Source organism: Piliocolobus tephrosceles, chromosome 9, assembly GCF_002776525.5.
Source record: "Piliocolobus tephrosceles isolate RC106 chromosome 9, ASM277652v3, whole genome shotgun sequence".
In the NCBI taxonomy this organism is placed as follows: Eukaryota; Metazoa; Chordata; class Mammalia; order Primates; family Cercopithecidae; genus Piliocolobus; species Piliocolobus tephrosceles.
In genome coordinates this window covers 108,410,537-108,432,646 of record NC_045442.1, presented here as the reverse complement: position 1 = coordinate 108,432,646, position 22,110 = coordinate 108,410,537, and the positions used below count along the sequence as shown (strand labels likewise).

Sequence of the window (22,110 nt, the reverse complement as noted above, 5' to 3'; positions counted from 1 at the left end):
TGGAATACATTATATAGCCATAAGAAATATGACTTAGCAATATAAGCAAAAATGTGAAAGAACTGCAACAGGTATTGCACTGAGCTAAAGAAAACAAATAAGGAGGAGTGAATGTTGTATGATTCCTTATATGAAGTTCAAAAATGGAAAATTAAGTGATTATTTTAAAAGTCAGAATAATGGTTATCTCTCATGGGGGCAGGGTGGCTTAGGAAAGGAGTGTGAGGAAACCTTCAGAGATACTAGAAATGTTCTGTATCTTAGTTGAAGAGATCTGAATTAATATTCTTGAAGATCAAGTGGAAGAAATACCTAATAACACAAACAAACTGAGTCGATTTTGCTTTTTAATCTAATCTAACAGACTTAGTTGGATTTATTTACCCTAGTGATGTTTATTTTGATCATTGACATATTTTTCTTTTTTTTGAGAAGGAGTCTGGCTCTGTCTCCCACGCTGAGGTGCAGTGGTGCGATCTCAGCTCACTGCAAGCTCCGCCTCCCGGGTTCACGCCATTCTCCTGCCTCAGCCTCTCCAGTAGCTGGGACTACAGGCACCCGCCACCTCGCCCGGCTAGTTTTTTGTATTTTTTAGTAGAGACGGGGTTTCACAGTGTTAGCCAGGATGGTCTCGACCTCCCGACCTCGTGATCCGCCCGTCTCGGCCTCCCAAAGTGCTGGGATTACAGGCTTGAGCCACCGCGCCAACATATTTGATTTTATTCCTATCATTTTATTTGAAGTTGTGGTTTTTCTTTGCTATGTTTTCATCTTGTAATTTCTTTTGTATTTTCTGTCCCTTTTCTGAATTGAGCAAATTTCCTTTGTTTCCCTTTCTTTCTGGCAGTGTGGAACTTCAGTTACTTGTTGGTAGCCTATCTATTAAATACACATTTTAACCTGTATTCTTTCTATTAATGTAAGAATAAAAAATAGCTAGTCAACATGCCTCTTTTTTAAAAATCAAAAATTTTCTTTACCTGTTTTGTTGAAAAAAAAAAAAATCTGTTTTAATTCCAAGCAGCTATTAGTTTTTTTTTTCCTTATAAATCATTATCACTTCAGGAGTCCTTTCTTAAGAATTGCATTGGCCAAGCGAGTTGGCTCATGCCTGTAATCCCAGCACTTTGGGAGGCTGAGGCGGGCGGATTCCCTGAAGTCAGAAGTTCGAGAGCAGCCTGGACAACATGGCAAAACCCCATCTCTACTAAAAATACAAAAAATCAGGCACCTGTAATCCCAGCTACTCGGGAGGCTGAGGCAGGGAGAATCACTTGAACCCAGGAGGTGGATGTTGCAGTGAGCCGAGATCACGCCATTGCGTTCCAGCCTGGGCAACAGAGCGAGACTCCATCTCAAAAAAAAAAAAAAAAGAAAGAAAAAGAAAAATCGAATTGTATTATGATTCACAACATCATCTGCAATATTTAGTAAGCTAAACAGAATACATTTTACTGCATTTTTTGATCTACCACAGTTGTTTTTATATTTTGGTCCTCCCAAGTTTTGGCTGGAGATTTTGCCTGAGCAATTTGTTTAAGAGCATATGGTTAATATACTTTTTGAGTTTGTGAATGCCTGAACATCTGAAAGATAACCTAGCCAGATATAAACTTCCAGAGTCACAATCCTTTTCCCTTGGACCTTTGTGGACCTTTGTTGATTATCTTCCATAAATAGTCAGGAGAAGGAAAGGTATAAGGTCATTTGCTGAGGTCTTTTTTCTTATTATTCAATATTATTTCTGCTTCTTGTTGTATATTTTCTATTTGGTCAAGCTAATATTTTAGCCACCATAAATAAACATTTATCCCATTTTAAACCATCTTGTGTTATTTTCTCCATTTGCATATCCTTCCTTATTGCCATCCATCCCATTTTATCTGTTCTTCAAATCATATCTGAAGTTCTATCACATCCATGGAACTTTCTCTATTTACCCCAGTTTCAAATTAATTTCCCCACTCTCATAGTATTTATTGTCTCTGCCATATGTTTTGCACTTCATGAAATCCTAGAATTTCATATCTGGAAGAGATCATACTCCAACTTCCTAACTTTTCAGATTGAAAAAAGCTGTGGTCAGTGAGCCACATGTGTCACTTGAGTGATGTAAGGTCCTCAGGAATTCTGGGGCTACCCTTTAATACCTAAACAAGATGTTCTCAAGCCCCAAACCCTAACTACATTCAGAAGTCCTTCCTTAAGATTTCTGTGGATTTCCAGAGCCTTCAGCTCTCCTGATCAGTGTTGCAGCCAGCATCCCAGCCATTGCTCTTGGCTCAGCTAGAGGCCAAGTTTTCTCATTGGATCATGTCTAGAAACACAAGTGCCACCAACCTGTTGTACACAACTGACTTTTTACTGAAGATTTGTCTTCTCTAAAAGGGTCTAAGAGGTTTAAGAACAAGCAAGACTTTTGTAACTCTTATAGCTTCTAGTATAGAGGGAGCCATAGAAAAACAGCAGCTTTACTTTGGGTGTTAGACAATGCTGTTCTGAAATTCAGCAGCCATTTCTCTCCAAAAGGGAAGTTTTATCCTGGCTATGTCCTTTCAGGTCATTGTTTCTTGCCATCTTCTTTCTTCTTTACTCTTCCAAACTCACGCAATTATGTTTCCTTGGAGTAATCAGAGTAATGTATTTCTCCATTCTCTACCTAAAACGAAACAATCTTAAAAATATTCCATGACATAGTAAGATGTCTATATAGGAAAGCCAACACAAAGAACCAGCTAAAGCTTCGAAATACAGTTTTTTCCCTTTATCCTAAGGAGAACTCCATCCTTCATTAGTCTCTGGAAATGGAAGAAAAAATAGTGTAATATTTGTTTTCTTCTTGACCACAGAAAGCCTCTATGTGCTATGAACAATAGTTCATTTCAGTTACACATTTCGTTTCAATTACACATGAATTCTCAGGACACAGGTCTTCCTAGAGTCCTATACTTTTCTTTAGACTATATTATCATTTTCCCTGTTCTAGGTTTTATTCAATTTTACATTTTGTTATATGCTCTCTTCTAGTGCTTTATTGTTTTACTTATGTAATTCCTGCTTATTTCTAGAGTATAGTGGTTGGAAAGCAAGTATTGATTATTGAGAGGGTCATGAAATAAAATATATACAGGTATTCAAGGATTTTGTGTATTGAATAAGTATTATAATATGTCATTTGGTAAACATCTGTCATGCGCCAGATGACGTGCTAAGTGCTTTACATACATGGCCTCTACTCCTTTCCTTGCTCCTTTGAGATAGGTACTATTATCCTCATCAAACAGAAAAAGAAATTGACATTCTAGGAGCATAATTCATTGATTCCACATGGCTAAATTGAGAAACTAGACCTGTCAGATTCCAAAACATTTTGCTCTTCCCACCATACCCCAGGCATTCCAGCGCTGACAATTGTTTCTCTAGTGGCCGATGTTTTTTAAATGAAAAACTTTGTGGTGCACTTACTGGGCAGTGACCGCATCCTTTTTGCAAGATTACATTCTCTCTAAGTTTTAAGACCCATTCATTTTTAATGTGATTTTTAAAGCTCGTATGTGAACCTGACAGTTTTCTTTCTGCCTTTCAGTTTGATCCATTAATGATTGAAAGCAAAAAAGCAGCCACTGTGGTGTTAATGCTTCGTTCTCCAGAAGAGGACATTTTGGCTAAAGCATGTGAAGCCATTTATAAATTTGCTTTAAAAGGTTTGGATTTTTTTCAGTTTATCTTTCCGTTTCATTAATTTCTTAAAATATTTACTACCTCTTGGGCACTTTTCTTCCTAGTCTTTAACTTATTTGCTGTCAGATGAATTATTTCAGACAACCAGAATATTATTTAATGCATTACCTGAAAGCAATCTCTCTCCCTGAGTGCCTCGCTTAATCTTAAGGAGTAATTTAGTCACTGGGTAGAACCATCATTCTGAAAGTTTCATTGTAGTTTTAGAAATTGTAAACGTCACAGAAACTAAAAGAACTCCTAATAGTCAAAGCTGGAACAATTAGAACAACAAAGTAAAGTAGTACTGGCTTATAATCCAAGTGGAAAATAAGTATCCATGAGTCCATACTGATATAAATAAATGAATGAATAAATGGAAGAGAAGAGACAAATGATTCCTAAGGGTTTATGTAGACACTCTTGACTTCAAGAAGGTGAAATATAACTCCCCACTCTTTGAGTGGGAGATGCACAGAGTGATTTATATCCAAAGAGTGCAACATAGTACTGGGGGAAAATAAGCTTATAATGGATAAACCTGACAAACACTACACCTCAGCTAGGTGATCAAAACTAACACCACCCATCTGGGCATGGTGGCTAATGTCCGTAATCTCAGCACTTTGGGAGGCCAAGGTGGGTGGATCACTTGAGCCCAGGAGTTTGACACCAGCCTTGGCAATGTGTCAAAGTCCCATCCCTACAAAAAAAAAAAATACAAAAACTAGCCATGTGTGGTGGTGCATGATTGTAGTCCCAGCTACTCGGGAGACTGAGGTGGGAGGATCACTTGAGCCCAGGAGTTCAAGACCAGCCTTGGCAACATGGCAAAACCCCACCTCTACAAAAAATAAAAACATAAGTCATGTGTGACGGCACGTCTGCAGTCCCAGCTACTCAGTAGGCTGAGGTGGGAGGACTCTTGACCCTGGGAGGCAGAGGTTGCAGTGAGCTGAGATTGTGCCACTGCACTCCAGCCTAGGCAACAACAGAGAGAGACCCTGTCTCAAAAAACCAACCAACCAACCAACCAACCAAAAAAAAAAAAAAAAAAAAAAAAAAACCCACCAACTGTGATAAGTCCTATCAATAATAAGTGGCTTTGACATGATGTGATAAAAATGACACTTTATTTCTGTGTTATTTTTCTTAAAAATCCATAACCCCAGTCTAATAATGATTTTTTAAAATCAGACAAATCCTGGTTCAGGTACAAAATACCTAGCTGATGCTCCTCAAAACTGTCATGGCTATCCACAACAACCAAGTTTGAGAAAGTCACATAATGGAGGCATTATGACTAATGACATAGGACCCTGGGACAGAAAGAAGATGTTAGGTTAAAACTAAGGAAATCCGAATAACTAAGTACATTAGTTAATAATAGTGTCTTCATATTAGTTCATTACTTGTAAAAAATGTACCATACTAATATCAAATATTAATAATAGGGGAAACTGGGTCTGAGGTACGTGCAAACTCTTTGTACTGTTTTTGTAACTTTTCTGTAAAACTAACATTGTTATAAAACAAAGCTTATTTTAAAACTGTAAATATTACATATCAGGTTCTATTGAAAGGTTTATTCATAGAGGATTTAAAAACATACAAGATGCTTATATTTTAGTGCTCATATTACTACAAATGGTAAGATTAGACTTATTAATTTGCATGACATTTTAATTGAGAATATTAATTTAATTCAGAGTTTAGTGTAAGTAAACTGGTTTTTTTAATAAAACATTTCAAACTAATATAGGGACAATTTTGTTTTAAATAAATGATATTTGACATATTGTGTTAGAAATTGAATTAGAGAACAACGAATCATTCAATTAGCAAAGGGTACAATACTCACCTTTCTTTGTCACTCAGGTTATCATTGAGGATCCAGATGTAAACCAGAGTGTTTCTGGAAGGTACTATATCTTTTTGAATGGATGGTGTAGAATCCTGGGTCAAATTTCAGGGAGATATTAGACTGTGCATCTATGGAAGCATGAATCCCTTTCAGTCTAATAGAGTCATTATACATCATCTGGCTGTCACATGTATCTAATTATGTGTTATCTCTTTTTGCATGACATGAAGAAATAGATAGGAATGTATTTCCTATGAAATCAATACAGAAATAATTTTAAATCTGATGTTTTATACCAGTAGTGTTTTCTAAAATTTAAAAAAAAAAAATGATAGGACTTTGGCTTCTGGCCAAGACGGACCACTCTACTGCCTGAAACAATGAATGAAACAGGCCCAATATGTGAAAGTAGAGTAGACTTAGTCTATTGGCAGAAACAATGAAGGAAATAAACCAGATATATGAAATAACAGTTGACAAGACTATCAACATCAGACAATAAAGGGCAGTGACCACTGAGAGGTAGGAAACAAGGGAAGTCAACTCTATGACTGCCTCAGATTTTTGACTTCAGAGAGCTTTTTGGCCATAGCACTGGAAAGGGTAACCTGGTGAACTCTCTGAGTTACGAAGACAAACCTGAAAGTCCAGAGAAATAAAGGCATTTAGAGTTTTCAGGACAGAGTAAAGGAGAGGAATGAGTTTCACAAAAGGAGAACTCAGGAGATCTGTAAAGGGTCCCATTATTGTATTTAGAAGAGTAGTGAGCAGCATGTATATGTGAGATAAATAGTTGGACAAACAGGCAGCCAAAGGATTGGGGTAACAGTGCCTGGTGCTCACAGAGGGCTAGGAGTAGTGTGCCTGTTCCATTAGTCAGGCAGAAACTTCAGAATTCATGGAGCATTGTGTAGAATACACAGAGAAGTCTTGCCTCAGTATGAGAAATAATTAGTCCTAGATTGCACACTGTTCTAGTACCACCTAGTAAATATTAAAAGCAAGACTTAGAGACTCCGCCTCAAAAAAATAAATAAAAAATAAAAAATAAAGCAAGACTTGAAAGGATCAGGTTGCTTCCAAGTAACTTAATTTGTCGCTGAAAAAAATCTTAATACAGAAATATCCATTGCCCAAGAAGGTAAAATTCACAATGTCTTGCATCCAATAAAAAAATTACCAGGCATGAAAAAAAAGCAGAAAAAATGCATAAGATATAAATCAATGAGTAAATCAAATTGACCCAGATGTTAGAATTAGCAGGAAAAGACATTAAAAGATTAATTACAACCGTATTCTATATGTTTAGAAAGTAAAAACATGGAAGCTATAAGATAGACCCGAATACAACTTCTAGAGATGAAAACTTCAGTGTCTGAAATGAAAAATACATAGGCTTTGATTAATGCAGATTAGACATTGCAGAATAAAAAGATTGATGAATTTATATGTGTAATTGGAGTCTCTGAAAAAGGGAGATAGGGACAGAAAAAGCATTTGAAGAAATAATGGCCAAGGTTTCCCTAAGTCTGATGAAAACTCTAAGTCCATGGATCTAAAAAGTTTGTCAAAACCCAAGTGCAAAGAATATGAATCAAACTATGCCACAGTACATTAAAGTCAAATTGCTTAAAACCAGTGATAAAGAGAAAATCTTAAAAGCAGCCAGAATCAGTAAAAACATGTTACATTCAAAAAAGATAAGGATGACAATAGATATTAAATAACAAATTATAAATAAGGATGATTTATCATCAGAAATTTCACAAGTGAGAAGTCTATAGAGCAACAATCTTTAAAGAATAAAAGAAAAATAAAAACTTTCAACCCAGAATTACTATCCAGAAAAAAACTTTCAAAAACTTAGGTGAAATGAAGTTTTTATTAAACATAAAAAAGCTAAAATAATTTATTTCCAGCAGATCTACACTACTACTTATAATAAAAACAGGCCTTTCAGGCAGAAGGAAAATAACACTAGATGGAAATATGGATCCTCAAAAAAGAATACAGAGTGCTAGAAATGGCAACATATATGTTTTCTTTGTTATTTGAATCACTTCAAAAGCAAATTTATTATTTTAAAACAAAATAATCATATATTGTGCAATTTGAAACATATGTATAAACAAAATATATGGCAACACCAGCCCCAAGGCAGAAAGGGAAAAAAATGGAAGTATACTATTGTTAGGATCTCATATGTGAAGTGCATTAATAGCACTTGAAAGCAGACTGTGATACGTTAAAGATGTATACTGCAACCCTAATGAAACCACTAAAATAACAAAATAAAGAATAATATTAAATAAGAAAATGAAATAAAATGGAATAAGTAACATTCCTAGAATACATAGAAAATAAGGCAGAATATGAAGAAAAAAGAAAACATGGAATAATGGGGCATATAAAAAACAAATAACGAGATGGTGGATTTAAACCTAACCATATCAAAAATCAAATTAAATATAAATGTCCTAAATACCTTAACAGGGAGAAATTGGTATACTGGATAAAAAGCAAGACTACACCACATGTCACCTTCAAGAATTGCACTTTATGGTTTTAGGTCTAACATTTAAGTCATTAACCCCTCTTGAATTAATTTTTGTATGAGATGTAAGGAAGGGATCCAGTTTCAGCTTTCTACATATGGCTAGCCAGTTTTCTCAGCACCATTTATTAAATAGGGAATCCTTTCCCCATGCTTGTTTTTGTCAGGTTTGTCAAAGATCTGATGGTTGTAAATGTGTGGGATTATTCGTGGGGGCTCTATTCTGTTCCATTGGTCTATATCTCTGTTTTGGTACCAGTACCATGCTGTTTGGTTACTGTAGCCTTGTAGTATAGTTTGAAGTCAGGTAGCGTGATGCCTCCAGCTTTGTTCTTTTGGCTTAGGATTGTCTTGGCAATGCAGGCTCTTTTATGGTTCCATATGAACTTTAAAGTAGTTTTTTCCAATTCCGTGAATAAAGTCATTGGTAGCTTGATAGGGATGGAATTGAATCTATAAATTACCTTGGGTGGTATGGCCATTTTCACGATATTGATTCTTCTTATCCATGAGCATGGAATGTTCTTCCATTTGTTTGTGTCCTCTTTTATTTCGTTGAGCAGTGGTTTGTAGTTCTCCTTGAAGGGGTTCTCCTTCACATGCCTTGTAAGTTGGATTCCTAGGTATTTTATTCTCTTTGAAGCAATTGTGAATGGGAGTTCACTCATGATTTGGCTCTCTGTCTGTTACTGGTGTATAGGAATGCTTGTGATTTTTGTACATTGATTTTGTATCCTGAGACTGCTAAAGTTGCTTATCAGCTTAAGGAGATTTTGGGCTGAGACGATGGGGTTTTCTAAATATACAATCATGTCATCTGCAAACAGGGACAATTTGACTTCCCCTTTTCTTAAATGAATACCCTTTATTTCTTTCTCTTGCCTGATTACCCTGAACAGAACTTCCAATACTATATCGAATAGGAGTGGTGAAAGAGGGCATTCCTGTCTTGTGCCAGTTTTCAAAGGGAATACTTCCAGTTTTTGCCCATTCAGTATGATATTGGCTGTGGGTTTGTCATAAATATCTCTTATTATTTTGAGATATGTCCCATCAGTACCTAGTTTATTGAGAGTTTTTAGCATGAAGGGCTGCTGAATTTTGTCAAAGGCCTTTTCTGCATCTATTGAGATAATCATGTGGTTTTTGTCTTTGGTTCTGTTTACATGCTGGATTACATTTATTGATTTGTTTATGTTGAACCAGACTTGCATCCCAGGGATGAAGCAAACTTGATTGTGGTGGATAAGCATTTTGATGTGCTGCTGGATTTGGTTTGCCAGCATTTTATTGAGAATTTTTGCATCGATGTTCATGGGGGATATTGGTCTAAAATTCTCTTTCTTTGGTGTGTCTCTGCCAGGCTTTGGTATCACGATGATGCGGGCCTCATAAAATGAGTTAGGGAGGATTCCCTCTTTTTCTATTGATTGGAATGGTTTCACAAGGAATGGTACCAGTTCCTATTTGTACCTCTGGTGGAATTCAGCTGTGAATCCGTCTGGTCCTGGACTTTTTTTGTTTGGTAGGCTATTAATTATTGCATCAATTTCAGAACCTATTATTGGTCTGTTCAGGGATTCAACTTCTCCCTGGTTTAGTCTTGGGAGGGTGTATGTGTCCAGGATTTTATCCATTTCTTCTAGATTTTCTAGTTTATTTACATAGAGATGTTTATAGTATTCTCTGATGATAGTGTGTATTTCTGTGGGATGGGTGGTAATATCCCCTTTATCATTTTTATTGCATCTATTTGATTCTTCTCTCTTTTATTCTTTATTATTCTTGCTAGCAGTCCATCCATTTGTTGATCTTTTCAAAAAAGCAGCTCCTGGATTCATTGATTTTTTGAAGGGTTTTTTGTGTCTCTATCTCCTTCAGTTCTGCTCTGATCTTAAGTTATTTCTTGACTTCTGCTTGCTTTTGAATGTGTTTGCTCTTGCTTCTCTAGTTATTTTAATTGTGATGTTAGGGTGTCGATTTTAGATCTTTCCTGCTTTCTCCTGTGGGCATTTAGTGCTATAAATTTCCCTCTACACAGTGCTTTAAATGTGTCCCAGAGATTCTGGTATGTTGTGTCTTTGTTCTCATTGGTTTCAAAGAACATCTTTATTTCTGCCTTCATTTCATTATGTACCCAGTAGTAATTCAGGGGCAGGTTGTTCAGTTTCCATGCAGTTGAGCGGTTTTGAGTGAGTTTCTTAGTCCTGAGTTCTAGTTTGATTGCACTGTGGTCTGAGAGACAGTTTCTTATAATTTCTGTTCTTTTACATTTGCTGAGGAGTGCTTTACTTCCAATTATGTGGTCAGTTTTGGAATAAGTGTGATGTGGTGCTGAGAAGAATGTATATTCTGTTGATTTGGGGTGGAGAGTTCTGTAGATGTCTCTTAGGTCTGCTTGGTCCAGAGCTGAGTTCAATTCCTGGATATCCTTGTTAACTTTCTTTCTCATTGATCTGTCTAATGTTGACAGTGGGGTGTTAAAGTCTCCTATTATTATTGTGTGGGAGTCTAAGTCTCTTTGTAAGTCTCCAAGGACTTGCTTTATGAATCTGGGTCCTCCTGTATTGGGTGCATATATATTTAGGATAGTTAGCTCTTCTTGTTGAATTGATCCCTTTACCATTATGTAATGTCCTTGTCTCTTTTGATCTTTGTTGGTTTAAAGTCTGTTTTATCAGCGACTAGGATTGCAACCCCACTCCTTTTTTTTGTTCCCCATTTGCTTGGTAGATCTTCCTCCATCCCTTTATTTTGAGCCTATGTGTGTCTCTGCACATGAGATGGGTCTCCTAAATACAGCACACTGATGGGTCTTGACTCTTTATCCAATTTGCCCGTCTGTGTCTTTTAATTGGAGCATTTAGTCCATTTACATTTAAGGTTAATATTGTTTTGTGTGAACTTGATCCTGTCATTATGATGTTAGCTGGTTATTTAGCTCAGTAGTTGATGCAGTCTCTTCCTAGCATTGATGGTCTTTATAATTTGGCATGTTTTTGCAATGGCTGGTACCAGTTGTTCCTTTCCATGTTTAGTGCTTCCTTCAGGAGCTGTTGTAAGGCAGGCCTGGTGGTGATAAAATCTCTCAGCTTTTGCTTGTCTGTAGAGGATTTTATTTCTCCTTCACTTATGAAGCTTAGTTTGACTGGATAGGAAATTCTGGGTTGAAAATTCTTTAAGAATGTTGAATATTAGCCCTCACTCTCTTCTGGCTTGTAGAGTTTCTGTCGAGAGATTTGCTGTTAGTCTGATGGGTTTCCCTTTGTGGGTATCCCCACCTTTCTCTCTGGCTGCCCTTAATATTTTTTCCTTCATTTCAACCTTGGTGAATCTGACAATTATGTGTCTTGGAATTGCTCTTCTCGAGGAGTATCTTTGTTGCATTCTCTGCATTTCCTGAATTTGAATGTTGGCCTGCCTCACTAGGTTAGGGAAGTTCTCCTGGATAATATCCTGAAGAGTGTTTTCCAAGTTGGTTCCATTCTCCCCGTCCCTTTCAGGTGTGTCAATCAGATGTAGATTTGGTCTATTCACATTGTCCCATATTTCTTGGAGGCTTTGTTTTTTTTTGTTTGTTTGTTTTACTCTTTTTTCTCTAAACTTCTTTTCTTGCTTCATTTCATTCATTTGACCTTCAATGACTGATAACTTTTTTCCAGTTGATGAAATCGGCTACTGAAGCTTGTGCGTGCATCGCGTAGTTCTCGTGCCGTGGTTGTCAGCTCTGTCAGGTGATTTAAGGACTTCTCTACACTGTTTATTCTAGGTAGTCATTTATCTGCTCTTTTTTTAAGGTTTTTAGCTTCTTTGTGATGGGTTCGAACATCCTTCTTTAGCTCGGAGAAGTTTGTTATTACTGATCACCTGAAGCCTTCTTCTCTCAACTCGTCAAAGTCATTCCCCGTCCAGCTTTGTTCTGTTGCTGGTGAGGAGCTGCATTCCTTTGGAGGAGAAGAGGCATTCTGATTTTTAGAATTTTCAGCTTTTCTGCTCTGGTTTCTCCCCATCTTTGTGGTTTTATCTACCTTTGGTCTTAGAAGATGGTGACATTCAGATGGGGTTTTGGTGTGGATGTCCTTTCTGTTTGTTATTTTTCCTTCTGACAGTCAGGACCCTCAACAGCTGCAGGTCTGTTGGAGTTTGCTGGAGGTCCACTCCAGACCTTGTTTGCCTAGGTATCACCAATGGAGGTTGCAGAACAGCAAATACTGCAGAACAGCAAATGTTGCTGTCTGATCCTTCTTCTGGAAGTTTCATCTCAGAGGGGCACCTGGCTGTATGAGGTGTCAGTCAGCCCCTACTGGCAGGTGTCTCCCAGTTAGGCTACTTGGCGGTAAGGGACCCAATTGAGGAGGCAGTCTGTCCATTCTCAGGTCTCAAACTCTGTGCTGGGAGAACCACTACTCTCTTCAAAGCTGTCAGACAGGGACATTTAAGTCTGCAGAAGTTTCTACTGCCTTTTGTTCAGCTATGCCCTGCCTCCAGAGGTGGAGTCTACAGAGGCAGGCAGGCCTCCTTGAGCTGTGGTGGGCTCCACCCAGTTCGAGCTTCAGGTCTGCTCTGTTTACCGACTCAAGCCTTAGCAACGGCCCCTCCCCCAGCCATGCTGTCGCCTTGCAGTTCGATCTCAGACTGCTGTGCTAGCAGTGAGTGAGGCTCCGTGGGTGTGGGACCCTCTGAGCCAGGCATGGGATATAATCTCCTGGTGTGCTGTTTGCTAACACTGTTGGAAAAGCACAGTATTAGGGTGGGAGTGTCCCAATTTTCAAGGTACCATCTGTCACAGCTTCTCTTTACTAGGAAAGGGAATTCCCCAACACTTTACGCTTCCTGGGTCAAAAAATCTTAAACAGTTATGTACCAAATATGACATCTTCAAAATACATGGAGCTAATAATGCAAGGAGAAATAGATATCTACAATTAGAGCTGGAGATTTAAATACTCTTCTCAATAAATGAAAGAACAAGTAGACAGAAAATATATAAGTATATAAGGGATTTGACAATATCAATGAATTTAACCTAATTAATATTTATAGAACATTTTAAGAGCAGCAGAGTACATATTTTTTTTCAAGTGCATACAGAACATTTATCCAAATAGATCATATTCTGGGCCATAAAATAAGCCTCAATAAATTTTAAGTGATTCCAATAACAAAATATATTTTCATACCACAGTGGACTTAGAAATCAATAATGTAGAAAACTCTGGATAATTGTTAAGTAGTTAGAAAATAAATAACATACTTTTAAATGACTCATGAATCAAAGAAGAAATCAAAACAAAAATCAGAATTGAAAATTAAAACACAGTAAAGGATGCTACTAAAAGTATTTAGAGAGAAGTTGATTGCACTAAATGCCTATATTGGAAAACAAGGAAAGTCTCAAACCAATAACCTCAACTTCTATCTTAAGAAACTAGAAGAAGAAGAACAAGGCTGGGTGCGGTGGCTCATGCCTGTAATCCTGGAACTTTGAGAGGCTGAGGTGAGCAGATCATGGGGTCAGGAGATTGAGACCATACTGGCCAACATGGTGAAACCCCATCTCTACTGAAATACAGAAAATTAGCCAAGTGTGGTGGCGTGCATCTGTAGTCCCAGCTACTTGGGAGGCTGAGGCAGGGGAATCTCTTGAACCTGGGAGGCAGAGGTTGCAGTGAGCTGAGATCATGCCACTGCACTCCAGCCTGGCGATAGAGTGAGACTCCATCTCAAAACAAAAACAAAAAACAAAAAACAAAAAACAAATTAAACCAAAAGTTAGTAATAAGGATGTAATAGATATCTCAGTATAAATCAATGAAATAGATAACAAAAGAAATTGATGAGCCATAAAAATGAAAAGCTGCTTTTTGAGATCAATAAGAATGATAAACCTCTAGATGGATTGAGACAAAATAAGAGAGAAGACAAATTATCCATATCAGGAGTGGGAGAAGGGACATCACTAGAGATCCTACAGATATGAACAGGATAAAAGGAATATTATCAATAAATTAATACCAATATATTCCACAACTTAGATTAAGTGGACAAGTTTATTTCAAGATATAAATTTCCAAGCTCACTAAAAAAAAGACAGTTTGAATAGCTCTATATTACAAAAAGTGAAATTTGTAGTTAAAAACTCTCTCACAAACAAAACTCCAGGTCCAGATGATTTTACTGGTGAATTCTACCAAACGTTTAAGGAAGAAATAATACCAATTACACACAAATACTTTCAGAAAATTGAAAAGGATGGCATACTTCCCAATTCATTCTGTGAAGCCACCACTACTGTATAAAGGCCCAAATAGAAAAAGGCAAGAAAAGAAAGAAATCTGCAAGTCAATATGCTTTATTAACATAGATGTAAAAATTCTAAACAAAATGTTAGCAAATTAAATTCAGCAATGTATAAAGAAAGCTAACACATTATGACTAAATGACTCTTATTCCCAGATTGCAAGGTTGGTTTAATAACTGAAAATCAATCAAGGTATTTTACCATGTGTGGCAGGTAGAAAAATAACCCCAAAATATCTACATCAGAATCCCTGGAAGCTATGAAAATAGTGTGTTACATGACAAGGGAGAAATAAGAATGTTGATAGAATTAAGGTTGCTAATCAAATTACTTTGAGATGAGGAGATTACCTTGGATTATCTAGGTTGGGCCAACACAATCACAAAGGCCCTTACTGGTGAAAGAAGAAGGCAAGAGAGACAGAATTGGAGAAGATATGATGGTGGACACAGAGGTCAGAAGGGTGTGATTTCTGGCTTTGAAGATGAAAGGGACCCACTAACCAAGGCATGCTACCTGGAAAAGAAAAGGAAATGGATTCTGCCATAGAGCTTAGCTCCCAAGGAGCATAGAGAGCCCTGCCAACATTTTGAATTTCACCTACTGAGATATATATCAGACTTCTGACTTTCAGACCATAAGATAATAAATTTGTGTTGTTAAAACACTAGTTTTGTTATTACAGCAGCAATAAGAAAAACAAATTTTTTTAAGAAAAAAGAAAAACCATATGATCATCTTAATACATGCAAAACAACCTTTTTGGCAAAATCCAACATCCACTCCTGATAAAATATGTCTGCAAAGTAGGAATAGATATAAACTTTCTCTACCTAATAAAAGATATCTACAAAAAAAACCTATGCCTTACATCACACTTAATGGTAAAAAACTGCATGCTTTTCCCCTAAGATCAGGAGCAAGAGAAGGATGTCTTTATTCAACATTGTATGGGAGGTTCTAGCCAATGCAATCAGGCAAGAAAAAGAAATAGAAGGCATCCAGAAAATTTGTAGTTAAAAACTTTCTCACAGATTAGAGAAAGAGGTAGAACTATCTCTATATTTGATTTATAGAAGATGACATAATCTGGCTCTGTTCATGCACCCTAATTATTTTGAGATTAATTCATATTGTAACATTTATTTTTATTGCTATTTCATTATATGGATTTACCACAGTTTGCCTGGGTCATATGGTAGGTGTACATCAACATTTTAAAAAACTGCCAAACCATTTTCCAAAGTGATTTGTACTGTTTTATATTCTCACCAGCAATATATGAGGGTTGTAATTTCTCTCTACACTAGCTGGCACTTGTTGCTGTTCATCTTTTTGATTATAGTAATCTTTGTGGGTGTGAAGTGGTATCTCATTGTGGTTTTAATTTGCATTTCCCTAATGACTAATGATGCAGAGAAAATGTACTTTATCATCATTGTATATCCTCTTTGGTGATGTATCTGTTCAAATCATTTGTTCATATATATTTTAAAATTTGGTTGTTTTCTTATTCAGTTTTAGAAATTATATATTCTGGATACACATTCTTTATTTCTGTATCAGACATATTTGCAGAATTTTTCTCACAATTTGTAGAATATATTTTTTTAAAAAATTCTAGACTTTTTCTGTAAGCAGTTTTAGGTTTATAGAAAAATTAGGCCAGACACAGTGGCTTATGGAGCCTGTAATCCCAGCACTTCGGGAGGCTGAGGCAGGAGGATCACTTGAGCCCAGGAGTTTGAGACCAGCCTGAGAAACATAGTGAGACCCCATCTCTACAAAAAAAAAGTTGAAAAAAAAAATTAGCTAGGCATGGTGGTGTTTGCCTGTAGCCCCAGCTACTCAGGAGACTGAGGTGAGAGAATCACTTGAGCCCAGGAGGTTGAGACTGCAGAGAGCCATGATCACACCATTGCACTCCAGCCTGTGTGACAGAACAAGACCCTGTCTCAAGAAAAAAAGAAAAGAGAAATGAGAAGTAGAGTTCCCATAAACACCCCTCCACAATTTCAGTTTTCTCTATTATTACAGTTATCTTTTGCATTGTATTAGTCAGGATTCTCTAGAGAAAGAGAATCAATAGGACATATGTAGAAATATATGAAAAGATTTGTAATGGGAATTGGTTCACATGATTGTGGAGGCTGAGTAGTCCCACGACAATACCATGTGCAAGCTGGATAATAAGGAGAGCCAGGGGTGTAATTCAGTCTGTGTCCTAAGCCCAGAGAACCAAAGCTGCTGTAAAGTCCTGGAGTCCCGAGGCCTGAGAACAGGAGTTCCAATGTTCCAGGGCAAGAGAAGATGGAAGTCCCAGCTCAAAAAGAGAGGATTTTTCCTTTTTACACCCTCTGTTACTCAAGCCCTCAACAGATTGGATATTGCCCACTCACGCTGGTGAGCGCACATCTTTACTCAGTTTAGAGATTCAAATGCTAATCTCTTCCAGGAACACCCTTACAGACACACCCAGAAACATTTTAGTAGCTATTTGTGCATCCCTTAGCTCAGTCGCTTTGGCACATAAAATAAATGTGATGACATCTATAAACAATTCTATCAAATCTACAAAAAAGGGCTAGAACGAATTAATTATGCAAGGAAGTATTTGTTGAGTTTCTGTTACATGATTGGCACTGTGCTAGGCACCAAGGTTATGAGAGAATAGGGCATCTGTCCTTACCGGGAGTTATCGTGGAGTAGGTAAGCAAACTCCCGAGGTTGTTAAGTGATATGACAAAAATACAACAGGATAAAGAGGGATAAGAAAGATTTGGATGTGGTGACAGTAGATAGGGTGATTACGAGGGACTGCTCCAAGGAGGTGCAGTGTGAGCTTAAAACTGAAGACAAGATGAAGCCAGCTTTGTAAACAGGGGAAGGAAGAGGAGGAAATGTCCGGGATGCCTGTCCTTTAAGTTTATTCTGAGGGAAATATGAGTGTAAGCCAAGAATAATGTGAAAGGCAAATGGCAAATAAGAAATTGGAATGGGCCGGGCGCGGTGGCTCAAGCTTGTAATCCCAGCACTTTGGGAGGCCGAGACGGGTGGATCACGAGGTCAGGAGATCAAGACCATCCTGGCTAACACGGTGAAACCCCGTCTCTACTAAAAAATACAGAAAAATATCTAGCCGGGAGAGGTGGCAGTCGCCTGTAGTCCCAGCTACTCGGGAGGCTGAGGCAGGAGAATGGCCTAAACCCGGGAGGCGGAGCTTGCAGTGAGCTGAGATCCGGCCACTGCACTCCAGCCTGGGCGACAGAGGGAGACTCCATCTCAAACAAACAAACAACAAAAAAAAAGAAATTGGAATGGCACAAGGCAGAATGCTGATGAGATCAATAATATCCATGTATGGTTTTGTTTACGTGTGATGTCAGGTGAGGAAAATAAAACAACCCTCCTTGAACTTGGAGCTGTGGAACCTTTAACTAAGCTACTCAACCACGAAGATAAAATTGTAAGAAGAAATGCTACTATGATATTTGGAATCCTGGCTTCTAATAGTAAGTATCAACTTTAAAAAATAATCACATAATCCCATGTAATGCATTATCATTCTTTTAAATTTAACATTAAGGAATTTGTTTCAATTTTATTTAAACTGACTTTAATGCTCACAAAAACGTTTTATCAGTATAATGCAGCAAATGTGTGATTTCATATTTTAAGGGATAATTTTAAAATAGGGAAAATATGTGCAAGCACATCCATGCAAAAACTCCTCTCAGAGTTGGTGATGTAGTCCTACAAGCTGAGATAGCAATCATTTTCTCTTAAAGTTTTTTTCTTTAGTGTAATGTAATTTGCCTGCCTACATGTATGTTACATTTCATATATATATTTCTTAGTGAACAAAGCCTAAAGAGTTTTAATAAACTGATTTTTTTTGAAACTGCAAACTATATTTTACAAAAGATAGATTTAAATGTGCATTTACCAAGGTAGGCAGATCACTTGAGGTCAGGAGTTCGAGACCAGCCTGACCAACATGGTGAAACCCTGTCTCTACTAAAAATACAAAAATTAGCTGGGCATAGTGGTGGGTGCCTGTAATCCCAGCTACTCGGGAGGCTCAGGCAGGAGAATTACTTGAACTCAGGAGGTGGAGGTTGCAGTGAGCTGAGATCGCGCCACTGTACTCCAGCCTGGGCGACAGAGTGAGACTGTCTCAAAAGAATAAATTTTAAAAAGTGCATTTACTTCTTAGACCTATTACTTGCTTGGAATCATATATGTCATATTATTATTCTATTAATATATAATATATACTATGTAATATTAATCATGTGTACATGAGTAACATTAATATGTGATTAATATCAAGAATACAATATCAATTATATTATGTATCATTAGTATAATATATTAATATGTAATTATACATTATATAGTAAATAACATATTAGTATCATATAATATGACAGTATAATAATATTAGTTAAAAGACACTATTAGGTCCATTAGAATATCAGTTTGACCGCCATGCCAATAAAGGCAGTCTCTGACTTATGAACAGGATATGTTTTCCTTGTCATTTTCTAATGGTAGTTTTTCAGTCAGCCACCAAAAACCCTGTAACTCATAATAAATTTTAAATGACACTCTTAGTGGAGACTGAATTCTAACATTAAACTTAGGTAGCTATGAACAAACACATGCCTATCATGGTACATGGCTAAAATCATTATACTTTCCCGTCTTATGATAATCTCAGCAAAACACAAGCACGAATTCTTTCCTAGTTTTCCTGCCTACCCACCACTCGCCATCTTCCCTGGACCCCGTGTGATGACAGTGAGGCCTCCTTATTCCATGTCCAGCAGGGATTTGTGGTATGAGTGTGTTCAGGGACAGTTATGAGTGGAAGTTGGGGAGAGACGTGGAAGGGCGGTTTTGTGTGGCGTCTGTGCCATTACAGCCTCAGCTACAGAGACTGCTTTTGCCGGCAGCTGCGGTGCTGGAAGCAGGTGGGGCCGTCTGCGAGGAGTCAGTGGAAGGCAATGACTTTGGAAGCTCTGATGGTAGTTGTGCTCTAAGGCAGGGGCCTGGGAGTGTTTCCGGAGATAGCAACAGGATGAGGACAGTCATGCGGAGTGCATGTCCCACCAACTTAGACTATGATAATAATACTAGTTAACACTTACATGCACTGACAAGGGGCCAGGCACTGTGCTAAGTGCTACTGATATATTAAATCATTTAATCCTATCTAACAGCCCTGTAAGGTAGGTACTATTATTATTTCCTTTACATCTGAGGTAACAGAGGCATAGAGAAGTTAAATAAGGCAGTACTCAACTGAATTATGGGCCTTCCTCAATTCATCACAGGAATTATCTGTGTAACAATTCTATGTTAGTCTCATATTGAATGTTTAACCAAAAACAAAAAAGGAAAATTATAACCAAAAAAGGGAAGTTTTTAAAATGTCTTATGTTTTATTCTATTTACATACCATGGAATTTGAGAAACAAAAATATTTTGTGGCCAGGCATGGTGGCTCACGCCTGTAATCCCAGCACTTTGGGAGGCTGAGGTGGGAGGATTGCTTGAGTCCAGGAGATTGAGGCTGCAGTGAGCCATGATCACACCACTGCACCCCAGCCTGGGTGACAGAGTGAAACCCTGTCTCAAAACAAACATACACACAAACCTTTGTAATACCTCTTATGCAACTCTTTGTTTTAAAAGTAGGATAGATACCTCAAAGCATTCGTTTATTTGCCCAAAGTCATGCAGGTGGTTAGTAGTGGCACTGAGGTTAGAGCCCTGCACACAGGCATACCTGTCTAGCTTTAATTAGGCTGACAAAAACAGTATAAAATGTACTTTACAACAGTCAATATACTTATTTTTAAGCATTTTTGGCATTTCTAATAATCAAATTGAATGTAAGCAATCAAGATGTATTAATTGAAATAGGCTGGATAATTCTTATTTGCATTCTGTACAAGATTTATTAAAATCAGAATTTAAATATACCCTCGCAGCAAAACACACACACACACAGATTACTATTACATAATAAATAAGTGTAGGACACAGTAACTCAACTCTTCTGATATGTGTTCTAGGCACATTTTGCACTTTTATGGTTATTGTTTCTAGTGTCTTAGAAGGAAGTACAGCTCAGGATCGAGGAATATAGCAGGCTAGAGAATGTGCTGGGTTGGCCCCACCTAGGCAAGAAACCTGCCCCACCACTTGCTGTGTGGTTTTGAGCCTCAATTTCCTCATCTGTAAAATGAGATAATAATATTACCTGTCTCATAAGGGAGTGTTCAGTAGATACTGCCATTATCATTATAATTTTGAGACAGGGTCTCACCCCGTTGCCCAGGCTAGATTTCAGTGGCGTGATCTCAGCTCACTGCAACCTCCGCCTCCCAGATTCAAGTGATTCTCCTGCCTCAGCCTCCCAAGTAGCTGGGATTACAGGTACAAACCACCATACCTCGCTAATTTTTGTATTTTTAATAAGGTAGGGGTTTCACCATGTTGGCCAGGCTGGTCTTGAACTCCTGACCTCAAGTGATTCACCTGCCTCAGCCTTCCAAAATGCTGGGATTGCAGTCATGAACCACCACACCCGGCCTATTATTATTATTATTATTATCAATAAACATCAATATTCTGTTTCTTCCTTTGTAGATGATGTTAAAAAATTGTTAAGGGAGTTAGATGTCATGAATTCTGTCATTGCCCAGCTCGCTCCAGAAGGTAACTTTGCATTCTATATCTGATTTAAAAAATGGAACTGGTTTTTTACAGTTGATTAAACTATATATTGAAAATCATTCATGAACTATTGTGAAATGTTATTAAAATCTCTCAAACCACAACTCAATTTTGAGCTTATAAAAAAGGTGAGCTATAAGCAAGATACAATTTGTGGAGCTTTGGTTTCCAAAGCATATTTTAAAGTAGTGACTGAATAATAAGCAGTTGGCATACTTGTGTTATTTATTTTTGATACACAGAAGAAGTAGTTATCCATGAGTTTGCTAGTCTTTGTCTAGCAAACATGTCTGCAGAATACACCAGTAAAGTGCAAATATTTGAACATGGGGGATTAGAGCCACTCATCAGACTACTGAGTAGCCCAGACCCAGATGTAAAGAAGAATTCTATGGAATGCATTTACAACTTGGTGCAGGTAAGATTAATTTCTAAACAGTGTTCTGACGAAAGCTGATTTTAGAATTTATTTTCCCATTAAAAATAGAAAAAAGCTTTTAAAAACTCACCAGTTTTGCATCATCAGATCTTCTTTTTACTGGTATTTATCATTCAGAGAAAAAAATAATGGAAGCTTAATGTAGATATCTTTCAATTTTCACATAAGTCATTGTTTTCTATGAAAAAGTATTTTGGAAATGTATTTCTATTTTTAAAGAATAGAATGGCATGCAAATAAAATGTACTTCTTTTGAAACAAGAAATCTAATATGCGGAACCTGGGCAGTTACTATTGATTGAACCCTGGTGGTCTAAGAACATCGGATGTAATATATAACCTATTCAGTGTACTGAGATTTTGGTTTAGGCTAAAAATCTAATGATCTGAGTATGCAGAACAGAATTCATTGTCCACAATAGCAAGACACCACCTCACTCTGCTGTTTTCCTTTGTCATGGAAAGAAACTGCCAACCTTCCCCTC

General features: G+C 37.3%; 1 protein-coding gene across 4 annotated transcripts in view; it reads left to right on the top strand.

Moving 5' to 3' along the window:
- The window catches only part of ARMC3 (armadillo repeat containing 3), a 122,800-nt gene that overhangs the window by 20,653 nt on the left and 80,037 nt on the right, over nucleotides 1-22,110 (top strand). For 3 of the 4 annotated variants that reach the window (XM_023223225.3, XM_023223224.3, XM_023223226.2), the window contains exons 3-6: nucleotides 3,587-3,704; nucleotides 17,826-17,951; nucleotides 21,100-21,168; nucleotides 21,429-21,604. In XM_023223225.3, coding sequence (XP_023078993.1) covers nucleotides 3,587-3,704; nucleotides 17,826-17,951; nucleotides 21,100-21,168; nucleotides 21,429-21,604 — 489 coding nt within the window. The remainder of the gene's footprint in view (nucleotides 1-3,586; nucleotides 3,705-17,825; nucleotides 17,952-21,099; nucleotides 21,169-21,428; nucleotides 21,605-22,110) is intronic. The other variant, XM_023223229.2, reaches the window with a different exon arrangement.